We start from the raw sequence: 16,645 nt of genomic DNA, 5'->3' as shown, positions 1-16,645 counted from the left end.
TATGTATGTATGTATATATGCAACCACACATGCCTACGACTTTTAACGAATTAAGTTAGAATTTAAAATTACGCTTTCAATTACTTAAAAACATGAATCAGATATTAAGAGCTGAATCTGGTTACGCAGATTTATTAAAATATTTATTACAATAGTTTATCGCCAGCTACCCGTGAATAAGGTCGAAAATAGGAGTTCATTTTATTAACTTATAACATAATTTTATAATTTATAATAATTTTATTAATTTTCAAAATAAAATCAATTAGCAAGTTTTGTAAGATGCCTGCACATCGGCATCTCGTGCAATTATTGACGATAATCTCGTGTGTGTGTATGAAAGAAGCGATTGGTGTTGAGATTCAAAATGCATGCAACAACAAAAACAGCTGTCATGAATGCATACAAACGGCGAATTGTGCCTGGTGTACGACACCCAACTATAGAGAAAATCGCTGCTTTCACTATGGTTTGGATTCAAGTTGTCCCAAAGAATCGATTTTTTTTCCCAAAACGAGTAAGGCATTCATTAGAAATCGACCGTTAACAAGTGAAAGCAGCACCGCGCACAATGCGAAAGCTGCAAAAAATAATACGCGAGAAATCGTGCAGCTAAGGCCACAGCGCATGAGTTTGCGTTTGCGCGCGAGTGAGTAGCCAATTTTATGTGAAATTTTGTCATAAGTAGTTTGATTTGAGTAATTATTTTGGTATAGAATTAAATAAATACTAAGGAAGACACTGTGTGGTTTCGATAGGGTGATTAATTTTGCGCCACCTCGTACTTTCATATTCAAAATATTCATATTCACTATTCAAAAGTCGGTGATGATACACAAATCTCGAGATTTATAGAGAGAATAAAGCAGGCCAGCTCTTATGGTAATGATATTCATCATCATCATCAGACAGCGTTACAGCCGGGGGTGAGCTTTAACTTCATCAATTAGTCTTCTCCAAGTTACACGATGCAATGCAGCAGACCTCCAGTTATGTATTTTCAGTTTCTTGATATCTTCGATAACGTCGTCAAACCAGCTTTTCCGAGGCCTTTACATCTGATGGAAAGTTCGGGTGACTCACCATAGGGTGACCAAGCGTAATAGTTTATTGTTTATGTCGAGCTCCGTCAATGGTTGAGTGATTTTGATTTTAAGGACGCTATCAAAATCTTATTTGAAATCGATACTACTATCAATATTATATCAATTATCAAAGAAATAATTTAGCCTTTTTCCGTATGAGGGCGATTAAAATGCCTAACACATCATCAAAGCCATCATCGCAGCAATGGTATGTCCAGCAAGCGCGGTCCAGCAACGTCCTTCATTGGATATCCTGGCTCAAATAATCGCTGTCGCATTACTTTAAAGTGGCGCTTCACATTTTTCAGTACAAAATTATATTTACACACCAGCGACCAAATCCCTCGGTTTCGTTTGAAGAACATTTTCCATAAATCAGCTCATACTTTTTCGCTTTTCTTTAATCATTTAATGAGAGAGGACAGATTCGCCTTCCAAGACCACCTTTGATATGTGCCAGAACAAGATTTACAATATTCGCAGGAGGATCTAATACATACATTTTGCCCATAATTGGTTTTACAAGGTTTAAAAAAATATGTTTAAAGCGCCTTGGTATACGATAGGCAACATTAAAGTTAACTGCCGTCGAATATTTACCGCTTGCGCAAATTAACCTTAAGTATTAATGCTAAACTCTTTCTATTACTACCAAAAGTGGAAAGATTGATGAGCTTTAGACGACTATTATATATACAGGGTTACCCATATTCGACGGACCCGACAGATTTCGATGACGAGGCTTGTCCGCAGGCAACAATCTTTGCGTCAATTGAATCTTATACGGGAATAAATGCAAATCAATGCGGATAATTCGTTGTGAAGTGGTCCGAGCAATGCCAAACTGCTGAGAACGGCGATTTTGGTCGGTTTGGTCCTTGGTCCTTGGCGACGCTTTGGTCGGTTTAGATTTGGCCTCTTTGGATTAGAAAGAGCATCACCAGTCGAAAACCTTTCGTACAAACGTTTAATGGTGTTCTTAGAAGACGCACTTTTCACATTATTTCATTTTTTATACGCACGTTGAGTTATCATAATTGACTTCTTTTGTTGAATGTAAATTTCAACAATTTGGGAGCACTCGCGTGGCGTATACTGTTCCATAATAAAAATCTGCTTGGACTGACGCTTCCAACGCGGTATGTCATTAAGCGATCTGACGTCTTTGTCAAAAGATACAGGGTTACCAGATGGGTCCGTCGAATATTGGCAACCCTATATGGGAACTCTAATTAACTTTTTTTTTTTTTTTTTTTTTTTGTCGGGACAACTAGCAAGTGCAGCACTCAGACATTAATTGAGTCCATTGTACTACACTTGGATTCCCTTTTAATTTTCTTTAAATCTACCCGATCTCCGAAGAAATCTGAGTAGATCTTGTGGTGCCAAGGAGCCAAGATGGTCGCTTCTTAACACATCAGTGCCAAAGACCTCAAACCTGATTCGGGCGAAGGCGGGGCAGACACACAGGAAGTGGTCCGCCGTCTCATCCTCCTCTTCACAAGCTGGGCAGAGTACACTGTCTGAGATGCCCAACCTTTCCATGTGCTTTGCTCACAGAAAGTGGCCCGTCATTAGTCCAACCAGCCGTCTGCACTCCCCTCTGCTTAATGACAGAAGAGTTTGCGACAGTTTATCGGACATGACAGGTAACATCAGTTTTGTCCATCTGCAGCCTCTCTCAGCCTGCCAAGCTCGCTAATTAACTAAGTCGCGAGTTTCATCGAAAATCATTTCGGATAAAAGTAAGCATGACCGCGACGCTCTTATATGTAGTTTGCTTGGAGATACTAGGTGGTACTGGCATCGAAATACATATTTCTAAAAATCGCATTTAGGGATTCGATTTACTTCATATTTAGAACGAATGTGCGGGTATATCTAACTGGAATTTCATTCAATTTTGTAGTAACTAGATTAGGGATGACTTCTTTCTTGTTAGAAAAAGGAAACCTTGGAACAAAATTTCTATAAACGACCTTCACGGCTGGGTTTACAGTAGCCCGTACGTACAAATTATTTAGTACATTTTCGTGAGTTTTCACTTATCACAGCAACGGCAACCTCGATTTCAACATCAGAGCTTAAATTGCCTCTGTATGATTGGTGTAGTATTTATGCTTAACGGGGTATCGGAAAAAATATCTTAATGGAGTCAAGTCGTAAGCGGGGAATAGCCATTGTCGTTTCTGCAGATTTTTTGATTTTCTGTTTTAAGTTTCGAGATTTGATTTTTATATTTCTCAACTTTTAAGTGTCTCACTTGTGTGTATAAATACCAAGGCGAATCTATCAAAAGTGGTGTTGGTAAATCAGCTGATTTGTTTTTTTCTTTCGCCGTGTCCATGCGGCTGTCAGCTCAGAATGAAGCAAGGCGAATTCATTATTTGTTCTCTAGTTTTGACAGTCAAACGTACATAATATTGTTGTTGGTCTAGTGCCACCACTTTTAATGAATGCGTCTTGATAAATACTTAACCTGTACATCTGTGAGTCATGGAACATGACTGCCAGCGATATAAAAAGTACAAGTTTTTATCAGCAAGTGTTTCCGACGCATGTTGCGCATTTTCTGATCAGAAGTCGTTACGAATAACAGACCATGGGCGATAACTCAACAAGATGTTATTAACGTTGAAGTTAGGAGAAGGAAATGGCGATGGCTTGGCCACGCCCTTCGTAGGCGTTGTTCGGGCGACGTAACGAAAATGGCCTACGAATGGAGTCCGCAGGGCAGCCGTGGGCTAAGACGCCCAGCACATACCTGGAGAAGGCAGACCGAGCTCGAAATTGCAGCACAAAACAAGAGCTAAAATTCCTAGCTTTAGGTAAATGTTCACTATGTTCACTGTAGGAGTAATGGGAAAGTATATATCCCTAACCTAAATTTCTGATACATTACCGATATAATTTAGTTCAAAGCCCATTTACATATATTCTAAATGCTAGATTGACCACCCTGTACCTATGCACTTTTTGCAAAAGAAAAAAATACTTCATTTTAGATATTTTTTGTTTCAGACCAACATTTTCATAAGGACGTTGCTGCATATAAGGTAGCGCAAAATTAATCACCTTATCGAAAGATTTATAATTTCTGTAAATTGCGTCGTATGTCAATCATATTTGACACTTGTGATCTAGACAGAAGCAGCATAGAAACAGACAAGCAATGGAGCGCGCAAAGGTTAAAATGAATATTTTCATCATTGTTGAAAAACAAAATTGGATGATTAATTTTGAGCCACCTTATATAATATATTTTGTAACACGATATCACGCCCCTAACTATCAATGCTCTATTAGACTCCCTAAAGAAGGCTAAGAGTTGTACTTTCTTTAACAAATTTTAATCGAAATCCTGCCAAGTTCGGATATTCATTTAAGATACCCTGCAATGAAATATTCATGTGAGATACCCCTAATTTGCATTCTCGAAAATAATAGCCTCCTGGCCTAGACGGGGTGCCTAATCAGGTACTTAAACCGGCCTTTACCCAGTCAACATCGAACTTTGTACACTTATTTAATACATGCCTTGCGGAGGGAACGTTCCCATGGATATGGAAGCGACAAAGGTTGATTCTACTGCCCAAATCCGGCAATCCTCCCGTGGAACCGTCTAGCTTCAGACCGATTTGTCTTACTCGATTCGGCAGGTTAAGTGCTGAAGAGAATTATCTACAGCCGCCCCGAGAACGCGATCGATTCCGCCAGGGGAATATCTGACAACCAGCTCGGTTTCAGGAAAGGAAGGTCCACCGTTGACGCTGTGAATACCGCCAAAACAACAGGCTTGTACTGATTTCAAAGGACCACACGAAAAAAAAAATATCATTTGCATTCTGTCTTAATTGGCACACCTGTTTATCTTTCGGAGTGTTAAGGAACTGATAATTGTGAGAGCGTTACTTGAACTCTGGGTGAGCTTGTTTACAGGCTTATTTATTTGAGCTTGGTAGCTCTTAAGGTTTGCTAGCACACTCTACTGTGGTGTGGCTAAACTTCTTTGGATAATTTATTTGAGCTTTGTGGACTCTAGGAAATAGTCCCTTTAAGGGAAGATCTGTTGGGCAAATCTCGCGGATTTGGCGGATCTCGCTTTAGCTGCAATTTGAACGCTGTGTATGAGATAACCTGTAAACAGTTTTAAGTTGGCCCTACTGAAATTCAAAAATATTTGCACATATTTGTACACAGTTCAAAAATATTTCTTGAGCTCTACGCAAATTAGATTAAAACGCAATTTTCAACCTTCTAAATTTTTGCAGATGAAGTCTACACCACAGAACTGACCTACTCACGTGCCGATGATTATCCAGTCGATCTTTACTATCTGATGGACTTGTCGGAATCTATGCGAGATGATAAGTTTAAACTGTCTGTATTGGGTAATAGTTTGGCGGAGACTATGAGCAACATCACTTCCAATTTTCGTTTGGGCTTCGGTTCATTTATCGACAAAGTTCGCATGCCATTTACTGCCGTTTCGAAAAGTTTGTAAGTATGGAACTCATAGCTGTTGCAATTTAAAGAAAATTTTTTTAACTATTTCGTTTGTATATCTCGATTTTTTTAACAAAAAAGACCCTGTGAATTAGTGAATTGTTGTGGTAAAAAGTACAGCTATCGCAATGTGATGCCACTTAGCAATAATACTTATCGCTTCGAAGTGAGTATGGGAAAAATTTCGATAGGGGTATTCCTTTAAACTAAGAAAAGAGTCTCGAGAAATCCAAGAAAGCCCATAATTTTTCTAGCCTAGAAATGACTAAAAATGTTTGGGTATAATATACATTTGCGAATGAAATGCTTAGGAGCTTCACAATATGAGAAGTTGGAATATATCTCGTGGTTAGAGCTTCAGAGTTCACATAGCTTAGGAAAAGACACAGAGTCCTTACAAAATGTCTACCATAGAGAATCGTAAAGATCTAGCTCCATCTGGTAGCACTAAGGGCCAATAAGTCTGTGTAATGGCTTTCATCCATCCATTTCAACTTAGCCTAACCTAACCAACATTTCGTGCAATTTTTCTAGCCAAATTGGTTGCAAAAAATAGCTGCTAAAACTTTCAAAAGTTTCACTGCTGGCCTTAGACTTCAAATTCCACAGAAAAGTCGAAAAAAATGCATGTAGCGTAGTACACATAACAGAAGTGAAACTTTCAAGGCAGACAAAGAAAGAGGGAGATACCAGAGAGAGAATGAAAGAGAGAGAGAGAGAGGGAAAGAATATATTTCTAAATATATTCACAATATTTGCAGAGAATACAAATATACAAAATTTACAAAAAACGGACAAGGGTCGTCCGCAGTGATTCCAGGACCGCAGCAACGGCGCAAATTACCACAGGGCAATACCAATAAATCCGACGCCGGAATGGATAACACTTTATAGTTAGTACGTATTAGCCTGGAAACGGAAATAAGCACCAAAAAGTAGGCACCAAAAAAAAGCCAAAAAAATTGGGACCAAAAACGCCCCAAACAGTAGGCACCAAGGAAATGTAACGACAAAAATAGACACCAAAAATATATTTCCTACAAGTTTGCACCAACAAACAAGCGCCAAAAAGCAGGAAAAGTAGGCAGTGTTATTTCTCACTAGATAACCTAAAGTGTATCTAAAATATATATAGGGTATAGCTTTCTCTCCCCTTTTCCTCTACGTTATATCTTTTTTCTCTCACGGGGAACGAAAATGCCCAAAACGTTGCATGGCCTTGAAGTTTTACACTCCATTCTCGCTCGTACATCAACGCCTAAGAAGTTTCATTTCAAAAATATTCCGCCCAAAAGGAAGGGACAATCCACAATACCTTGAATAACATCAAAGGCGAAAGATAAGGACAAAATGAATCACCGAGGCCGCAGATATTTCGGATTTATAAGCAGGCATCTAGTACAGTAAGAGAGTACGGGGTCATGGAAACGCATGGAACCATCGAATACCTGAATCTAGCAAATGTTTACGAGTTTAGAAAAAATTGCGTTCCCAAAAGGGGCTTTAGAAAATTTTTAAATTTTCGAAGTTTCCAACTTTTCTAATTTTCGCGTTTAAACGAATACCCTTAGGATTTTTTATTATGTTCTTACCAAAATCTATTTAAAAAAATATGCATACTCTTTTCCGGTATAGTCCCAGGTGGAAAATGCTGTGATTGGCAGAAACATCGACTCACCCGAAGGTGGGTTGGATGCAATGATGCAGGCGATTGTATGCCGCGAAGAGATCGGCTGGCGTGAAAAGGCGCGGCATCTGCTGGTTTTCTCGACGGATGCGAATTTCCACAGCGCCGGAGATGGCAAGGTGTGTGCCACGATAACGTTTTAAGTCGTACAATTCGATTCTCAATCTATTATATAATATTTTCTCAATCCATTCACTTTATATTATTTTAAGTTGGCCGGTTTGATCAAGCCAAATGATGCGAAATGCCATCTGGACGGCAAAGGCTATTATACGCATGCGGAAATTTTGGATTACCCAAGTGTGGGAGCGATAAGGCATCAAGTCAAAGAGAATTCTATTAATGTTATATTTGCCGTTACAAATACACAATTCGACAGATATAGGCTGCTATCCAATCAAATTGAAGGCTCTTCATGTGCAGAATTAACTAAAGATTCATCGAATGTTGTGAATATCGTACGAGAGCAATATCAGGTGGGTCTTAAGATAAGAATTGAAGAAACTCTTTTAATGTTTTAATAATATTTGAGATATATATGATATTATAATATATAATTATTATATATATATAATACATATATACATTGTTATGCTAGAGCGGGTCAATTTGTGTGGAACGATTTTTCTCATCGTTCCCAGCAGAGTCGGATTCTTCATGAAATTCTAAGAAAAAAAGTTCAGTAGAGCATAGCTCTAGAGTCAATTTCGAGCCCCCCAATTTAGAATAAACTATCTTTAATCAATACCATCATTGAGTGGAAGTTGCTGGTGTGAAAGTAGTAAATTAAAAATACACCTCATGTTAAAGGTAAAGAGGATCTAAGACTGAAATAATTGTAAATACATACAAATTTAATACAATTATATAAGAAAATGTAAACGAAATCTATCTGTAAAGGATTTTCCATTACAGTGTTTCCAGGTAGGTTTTAACGGGCTTGGCCGAGTGTTGTCATGCTGTAGAATCACTTTTTTTTGCCTCTCCGCGTATTGTGGTCGCTTCTCGCGCAGTGCTCTGCTCAATCGCATCAATTGAAATCGATTTCGCTTGGTTTTAACAGTTCATAATAATAACACCAACTTGGTCCCACCAAATACATAGCATAACCTTCGCAGCGTGAATATTCGGCCGAGGCGACGACGTAGAAGCATGACCGGGCAGTCCCCATGACTTTCTTTTCTTTGGATTACTGTAATGAATCCATTTTTCATCAACCGTCACGTTGCGATGAAGAAAACCCTTTCTCTTTTGCCGCTGGAGCAGTTGTTCACAGGCGACACTGCGAAAAAACGACGTTCAACATCACTTGGTTTTAACTCATAAGGAACCCAAGTCCCCTGTTTCTGAATCATTCCCAAAGAATGCAATCGCTTGGAAATAGATTGGCGGGTAATTCCTAATACTGAAGAAAGCTCTTCTTGCGTTTGACATGGATCCTCATTGAGCAATGCCCCCAGCCTCCAATTCAGCGTCGTCGAAGGTTTTTGGCGTTCCTTCACGTGGACGGTCGTCAACCTTAAAATCACCGTCTCGGAAGCGACGGAACCAATCTCGGCACGTTTGTTATGTAGGTTATGTTAGAATCGACTAGCACACACTGCTGGCGCCATCTATTGACAATCAACGAGAACTGGGCCCATCGAGCGATACTTACGGACAAACCCACTCGGATACTGCGACCGCTAAACCTAAACTCTCCTTCGAAAAAATTATTTTCGAATTGCATTTGCAGGCTATGAAACTTCATAATGGTTATGGAATTATTGGCTTCACAATTTTTGTCAGTTTCAGATTCTATCTAACCAATGGCTTGAATGATCATTTTCTTAAGAGTCTGAATTGTTTCTGTTTTGTCCTTAGAACATTAATATAACAGATACCAAAGCACATATCGGGACTATTTCCCTCAGACATGGCTGAGAAAGGCCACTGGTCACTGAGTCAGTTGTTGGATTGCCAGTTCCGGCCTCAGAGGCAACTTTGAAAAAACGGAGCTGGTGAAATTTACCAGAAAATATAAACCTCCACCTATTCGACTTCCCAAGTTAAACAACCACGTTCTCCCGCTTTCATCGGAAGTTAGTTATCTTGGAGTGATACTTGACTCTAAGCTCCATTGGAAGCTACACACTGAAAATCGGGTAAAGGAGGTCAGTATAGCTTTCTACTCCTGCAAATCTATGTTCTTTAAAAAAATGGGGACTCAAGCCACAGGTCATGCTGTGGATGTAGAACGCAGTGAATTTGCCAATTTTTTTTGTCTGGATTCCTAGTTTGGTGGGAAGCTCTTCGGAAGGGCAATAATATCTCTAAACTGGGGAGGGTGCAAAGGACTGTATGAATTGGCATCACCAGAGAATGTAGAACTTACTCCGTTGCTGCCATGAATGTCGTTTTGCACTTACTTCTTATCGACTTTTATGTTATTTCCATCGTTACTCAAAGTACAATCAGGTCAAACGTCAGGAGGCAATCTCTCAAGGAACACGGTAACATTTTTAAGCAGTTAACACCGTATTTCTCTGAACGTCGTATAGACCTCTCTATCGTCAGACTGGAGTTTGAGGGTCTTGCCTGGACAATCTTTGCAAATAGATAGGATTGGAACGAGGGGAAAATCCGCACCGAAGCTGGTACCAATGTCCTCACTGATGGCTCCAAGATGGAATCGGCAGTCGGATCAGGGGTTTTCTCTAAATCAGCCAATTTATCTATTTCCTTAAAACTACTGAATATTGCTAATGTTTTTCAGGCACCAGTGTTTGCGATTCTACAATGCATACACAATGTTTTGGCAACGTGGGAGCGAGGGGGACATTGCTTCCGATAGGCAAGCCACGATTAAGACTCTGACGATGCCAAGGTTCAGATCCAAATTGATCAACTGCTGTAGGGAAGAGATCAAATCTCTTGGGTGTGCTGGTAATATTTCTCTGATCTGGGTTCCAGGACATAGGGACATAGAGCAAAATTACATTTCTGATGAGCTTGCCAGCAAGGAAATTGGCCTCAGAGATCTCCTACTCGATCATCGGGATCAACCTGACTGTTGTTTAAAGGGGAACTGCACAACATATATTATTTCTGAGCGAAGCGCAGAAGAGATGAAACTCCATTTTTTTGTGTGCTATTTCGAAACCCTTTTGGTCCCAGTCCAATGGGTGGAGGACTCAGAAAGTTCTGGGGACTTCACGCCATTCAATTTCCAAACTCGTAGCTACGTTTACCGTGCAGAGAAGGTCAACAGTCTCCTTTGCCACTTTCTGGGATTTGGGAGAAAGATGACTTAGGCCACTGGGTGTTACTTTCTTCGACAGCCTGGGACAGTGCGCAGTTGCTCAATCCAATCTATTACATCAACAGCTCTGGCTGGCTATAGATATCTGCCCGTTGGAGGTTTCACAATTTTATCAAAACGGCGTTACAGTGCAACCTGGGAGGTTCAACCATTTCACCTACCGAAGTACATAGATTGAGCAGGTAATAGCAGTAGACCAGCTGATACAATGTTTCATCTATTTAACACCTGGCACACTGTATTACCATTTTGTGATTTTTTTGTAATATAAAAATTGCAATATACCACAGAATACTTACAGTTTCTGATCATTCATCCGAAGAGCACTTTTTAAATTTTGTTTGTATTTATTTAAATACATCTTCCCTACCTACGTTTAAACTTAGTTTCGATTTCAAATTTTGAAATCCTTCACATACTGCATTTATTATTGATTTCGTTGCGTATAAAATTCTCAAGTCCTATCAATCCTGCCATACATATTAGCACATAGGGATAACAATATATTTTTTCTTATTATTCTTTCTGCATTCGGGTTCTATTTTTGAGTACATGCATTCTAACATTTTTCGCCTATCGTTTTAGCAAATTTCGTCCACTATCCAAATGCTCGACAATGCCACCCACCATGTTAAGGTTAGCTACCATTCAACTTGCGGCATTAATGGCACCGCAAGACCAACTTCGAAATGCGATGGTGTACGCATCGGCGATAAGATTACATTTACCGTGAATATCAGCATACAGTCATGCCCGACTGATCCACGCGATTGGCAACAAACCATACAAATATACCCGGTCGGCATCAATGAGAGTATGATAATCGATCTCGAAATGCTTTGCGGTTGTGAGTGTGAGAGCCAAAAGCAAACACTCAGTGCAGAGTGTTCCTCTCATGGCAGTCTGGTGTGTGGCGTTTGTGTGTGCAATGAGAAATACATTGGAGCGCAGTGCGAGTGTTCCAGTGCCAATATGCAGGCCAACAATGGCAATAGTCACTTTTGCCGCGACAATTCAACAGCTATCGACTGCAGTGGGCGTGGCATTTGCTCGTGTGGTGTATGCCAATGTGACCAACGTTCCAACGCCGAAGAAGTGATTTCGGGCAGATATTGTCAATGTGACAATTTCTCTTGCGAGCGATATGAACGGAAAATTTGCTCTGGTGCGGAGCATGGCACATGTGAATGCGGTAAATGCGATTGTAAGCCGGGTTGGACGGGACCGGCATGTGAATGTCAAGTGTCTACGGAGAGCTGCAGGCCACCGGACGGCGGTGAGATTTGCTCCGGCAAAGGGACATGCGAGTGTGGCGTGTGCAAGTAAGAAATTTTTAATTAATTTTTTAATTACCAATGAATAACTCATTAATATGCAATGTAGATGCCAGACCACTGCTCAGGGTCGCTATTCGGGGCAGTACTGCGAAATGTGCCCGACGTGTTCAAGTCGTTGCTCTGAAATAAAACATTGCGTACAATGCCAATTGTACGACATGGGAAAGCTGAAAGATAAGATGGACTGCGCAAATAACTGTTCCAACGTCAAGACGACCGCCCTAGAAAAGGATGTCTTTGAAAAATACGAATTAGTTAAAGGCGAAAAGAAGTGTGTTTTCTACGATGACGAATATTGTAAATTCAGTTTTATATTCCAAGAAATGGACGGTACCGATGAAGTGCGTGCCTTGAAGGAGCGCGAATGTTTGTCAAAAGTTGCCTTGCTTGGAATTCTAGGTGGTGTAGCCGGTGCTATTTTAGGTGTTGGCTTGGCCACGCTGCTTTTGTGGAAAGCCATCACTACAATTCAGGATCATCGCGAGTATCAGCGATTCGAAAAGGAGCAGTTAAAAGCCAAATGGGATTCGGTAAGAAGTTGTTAGATAACACTTTTTCTTTTCAGAAGGCCGATATGTAATTAAGACTTGATATTGATGTTGGAGTTAATATTGATATTGATATTGGTGATGATCTTAATATTAATCCTAACCATCTAACGAGCAAAACGAGAGTTCATAATTCCAAATAATTTAGACACCGAAAATATGAATGTGGAGTTGAGTTCGCATGATGTCTTGTACTGTTGGGCCCAGATGAGACAATTTGGTTAATCGTGGGTTTACCGCCCCTGCGAGAGGATTGCCCTAGTAGCGTTGGAGTTGTCAAAGGATTTCGATGCAGTCAGCCACTCCACGATACTAGATGCCATTATACAGTGGACACTCCTGGCAGGGTTGAAGAAGTGGTCAATCATTTTTCGAAATCGAAACTCAAAACAGAGGAGGATAAAACAAGTAGTTCCGCAGGGTATATCGCAAGGGCTATCGCAGCTCCTCCAACCACCAGAGTCTGCCTGGTCTCTTATGCTGACGATTGTTCGATAATGGCGTCGGCCAATGTCAGCGACGGCCTGTTCTCCAAAGTAAACGATTACCTTTCTCGCTTTTTCACACCGAGGAATCTCCAACTTCCCCCCAATTAAGTCCACGGAACTCTCTTTACCATCTGGACAAAGGAGATCAAAATACAGCTCAAGGTTAAGGTCGATGACACACCAATACCGACAGTAAACAACTTCCATAGTTGCTCTCCACTTCTGCGCAATTGCTCCAAAACCGCAGCAATTAAGTTATGCTGCGCCTGTCCGGTCACTTGGAACTAGTGATTCGCAGTGGATTAAGTTTCAGACATACCAAAATACTGCAATTAGGATAGCCGCGGAATGCCTCCTGATCTCCCCCTACACCTACACAATGAGGCACTAACGCATCCCGGAAAGACAATAAAATGCCCAGAAAACAGTTTCTGCTTAAGTGCACCGAAGGTTTCACTCCTGTAGACACCTGCAAAACATGCCAGGGAGCACGTCAGAGGGCATCTCTTCAACTATTCTGACGAGATCCAGGACAAAACGAACCTATAACTACGGGATCGGAGAGCAAATAGACAGGCGCTAAATGACATTCAACGGGAGTTACTTACAACCTTCCTAAACTCTCTCTGAAAGTAAGTCATTCCATGCTCTTAGATGATATCCAATAGTCGATCCTCCTGCCGGGACTGAAGAGATGGTCCGCGAACTATTTTTGTGGTCGGCAATGATCTGTGATCTTTCGAGAGCGCAGCTCAAAACAGAGGGGGATAATGCAAGCAATGCCACAGAGTGGTATCTTTTTACCCTTGGCTTTCAACTTCTACATCTCGAAGCTCCCCTAACCATCAAAGGTAGCTTCATTGATGCCCTATGCTGCCGCTTGTTCGTTAATGACGTACGGTAATAATATTGATGACTTTTGCTCCAAAGTCAATGTTTTTCGCGTTAGCCTTACTCGCTTTTTCACTGCGAGGAATCTCTATCCCTTTTTCTCATATCCACTGCGACACTTTTTACCACCTGAACAAAGCAAGCCAAACTGCAGTTTAAGGTGAAAATCGATGAAATACCAATACCGAGGTGTAAACAACCTCAAAATCCTGGGAGTCACCTCCAACTGTTTGCTCTCCTTCTCTGCGCATACAACCGCGATTGCCAATAAGGACCAAAATCCGAACAAGGTCTTCAAATCGCTAGCCAGCAGCATTTAAGGCAAAGACAAAGAAATGCTGCCGTCGATATTTAAAGCAATTGTCCGTTCGGTTCTAAATTAGACTGGACCAGTAGACATAACTTCAGACCTGCCAGAATATTGTCATCAGGACTGTCATGGAATGCCTCCTGATGTCTTAACTACAACATGTGACCTCCATGCTCTCGATTAAGGAGCACAGAAAGATGCTCAGCGAGCAATTTCTGCTAGGATGCTACCGCAAGAATCACCCCTAAGGACCCCTTTCAGGCGAATCAGGAGACATCTCTTCAACTACACATTTTCTTTTTAGGGAGTCTAAGAAAATCTTCGTGCATTTAGACGATGACTTTTCATTTGTTTAAGTGGATAATTTTCTTTGGTCGTTCGTTTATTGAGCGCGAGTCCAAAGTGCACTTGAATAAAAATACGAAAATCGTAGCCATTCAGCGAAATATCAAAAAAACTTCACCCTGCAAGCGTAAAACCATTTTACCCTGGGTAAAAAGTCATCGTGTAAATTGGCTCTTTATGGTGAACAAAAAATAGCCATTGATAACAAATTTCGCATCCACTGAGAGTCCGTACCAGCCTATTAGGTATTTAAATATTCATCACAGAACGTAGGTATGACATTAGCGACAAATTTGAAATTTCGTAAGGCATTTTCTAGAACCTCTAGGAAAGCTCTCATCATGTCCGTCCTAACGTATGGCGCAGGAACTTGGATTATGATAATATCCGATGAGGCGTTACTTCGAGTGTTTGGACGAAAGATTCTATATGTAAAAGCTTCTCTTTACACTTAAAAAATTCGTATAGCGAGGTCAATGGGCAGGCAGTAATGGGTTAGGTTAGGTTAGTCAGGTTGCTTGCTTAACACAAGACACTCGGAGGTCCTAAGGCCCATTGTCATACTTGCATTTGTTTTCCTTCCACTAACTTAGCTGCTTAAACCACTTAGATCTTCTTCGGAATGTAACTAGTCCCTCCACTGAGACATTTTGCAAATTTCCCAGGTCCTCAAAGAAATAGTCGCCAAGTTATTTGGCACGGCCATTCACAGAGGAGGTGCAGTAATGGGTTAAAAATCTATGCTCTAGGCATCTAAATGGGCATAAGAGGTTTAATCTTAAACTCGATTTCGATCTTGGGTTTGCTTGATTTTGAAGTCATTCTGGATATAGCAGTCGAGCTTATTTAATTTTCTGAAAGTTCATGCTTTGATTTTGGCTTTACTTCGGTGTTAGCTTGGATTTCCATCTTGGTCTCTATTGTAAACTTCACTTATCATATTTTCGACTTGGATTTTATTATAATAATTATATTTATTTTACTACATTTTCAGGGTCACAACCCGCTCTACAAGCAAGCAATTTCTACTTTTAAAAATCCTTTGTATCCCTCTCAATAGACTACAGAAAAAAAGCTGGTTTAAAAATTATGCCAATAGTTCTTTTACAAAAAAAAAAAATTAAAAGGTATATTTTATCCTAAAAAATGTATACAAAATTTATAAACAAAATAAAAACAAAATTATAAAAGAATTAGAAAAAAGTTAAAAAGGCCGGATGATATTTCATTTTAAAAGTCCAAATACGAAGTTTCAACAGAATCATAAAATTATTAAATTATTTTACTTTTAAAATTCCTTGTATCCCTCTTAATAAACTACTGGAAAAATTAGTTTAAAAATTATTCTATACTAATAGTAATAAAAAAATTATTCTGTACTATTACATAGTAATATTTTAAAAATAAAAAATTCTTTTCCAAAAAAACTTTTTTTAAATGTTTATTTTAAAATCAAAAAGCAAATTATAAAAAATTTCAAAAGAATTATAAAAATTATAACAAAATTTAAGAAATTATAAGAAAACTTATGAAAAGTTTTTAACAAAATTATAAAAAAATTATAAAAAAAATTATAAAAAAAATTAAAAAAAAAATTAGTAACATTATAAAAAAATTACTAAAATTATAAAAATGTGTATTGAAAATTATACAAAAATTATACTAAAAGTATATACAAAATTATAGAAAATTATAAAAAAATGTAAAAAATTATAAAAATTATTAAAATATTTATAAGAAATTAATCGAAAATGATAGACGGAATAGGGGCAGGGATCTATTGCGCAGAGCTAGGCATCAGGCAGCTATTTAAGCTTCCTGACCACTGTAGTATCTTTCAAGCAGAAGTCTTTGCGGTAGGAAGGGCTGCAGAAATAGCAATCGCAAAGACATCAAGCAACTCCAAAATAAATATAGGTATATTTTGACTGCCAAGTTGCGATAAAGGCAATAAACTCATATGAAATTTCATCTAAAAATGTTCTAAAAAGCAGGAAAGCTATAGAGAGACTAGCCGCAGTCAGACGGTTGCATATCTATTGGGTACCCGGACATAAGGGCATTGCAGGAAACGAAATTGTAGATGAAATTGCCAAAAGCGCAGTTTACAGACAATTCGAACAAAAAAACGACATACTGAAATCTTT

The 16,645-nt window shown here is 39.4% G+C and overlaps 1 protein-coding gene across 1 annotated transcript; it reads left to right on the top strand.

The window, feature by feature from the left end:
* The first annotated feature begins 282 nt into the window (after positions 1 to 282).
* LOC129237124 (integrin beta-PS-like) lies at positions 283 to 15,558 on the top strand. The gene is made up of 8 exons (XM_054871596.1): positions 283 to 649; positions 5,357 to 5,585; positions 5,673 to 5,757; positions 7,227 to 7,397; positions 7,491 to 7,754; positions 11,165 to 11,901; positions 11,963 to 12,446; positions 15,493 to 15,558. The coding sequence occupies exons 1-8, from the start codon at positions 283 to 285 to the stop codon at positions 15,556 to 15,558; spliced, it is 2,403 nt and encodes an 800-aa protein (XP_054727571.1).
* Positions 15,559 to 16,645: the final 1,087 nt, after the last annotated feature.

This window comes from Anastrepha obliqua, chromosome 2 (assembly GCF_027943255.1).
Source record: "Anastrepha obliqua isolate idAnaObli1 chromosome 2, idAnaObli1_1.0, whole genome shotgun sequence".
In the NCBI taxonomy this organism is placed as follows: Eukaryota; Metazoa; Arthropoda; class Insecta; order Diptera; family Tephritidae; genus Anastrepha; species Anastrepha obliqua.
Note: the sequence above shows the minus strand (reverse complement) of the source record. Positions and strands in the feature narration are given on the sequence as shown.

Excerpts from the sequence above, each read along its gene's own strand:
- LOC129237124 (XM_054871596.1), top strand. The coding sequence starts at position 283 with ATGCCTGCACATCGGCATCTCGTGCAATTATTGACGATAATCTCGTGT. Across the intron at positions 5,758-7,226 it reads ATAATACTTATCGCTTCGAA|TCCCAGGTGGAAAATGCTGT; the intron begins GTGAGTATGGGA and ends TTTCCGGTATAG. Across the intron at positions 7,755-11,164 it reads TCGTACGAGAGCAATATCAG|CAAATTTCGTCCACTATCCA; the intron begins GTGGGTCTTAAG and ends CTATCGTTTTAG.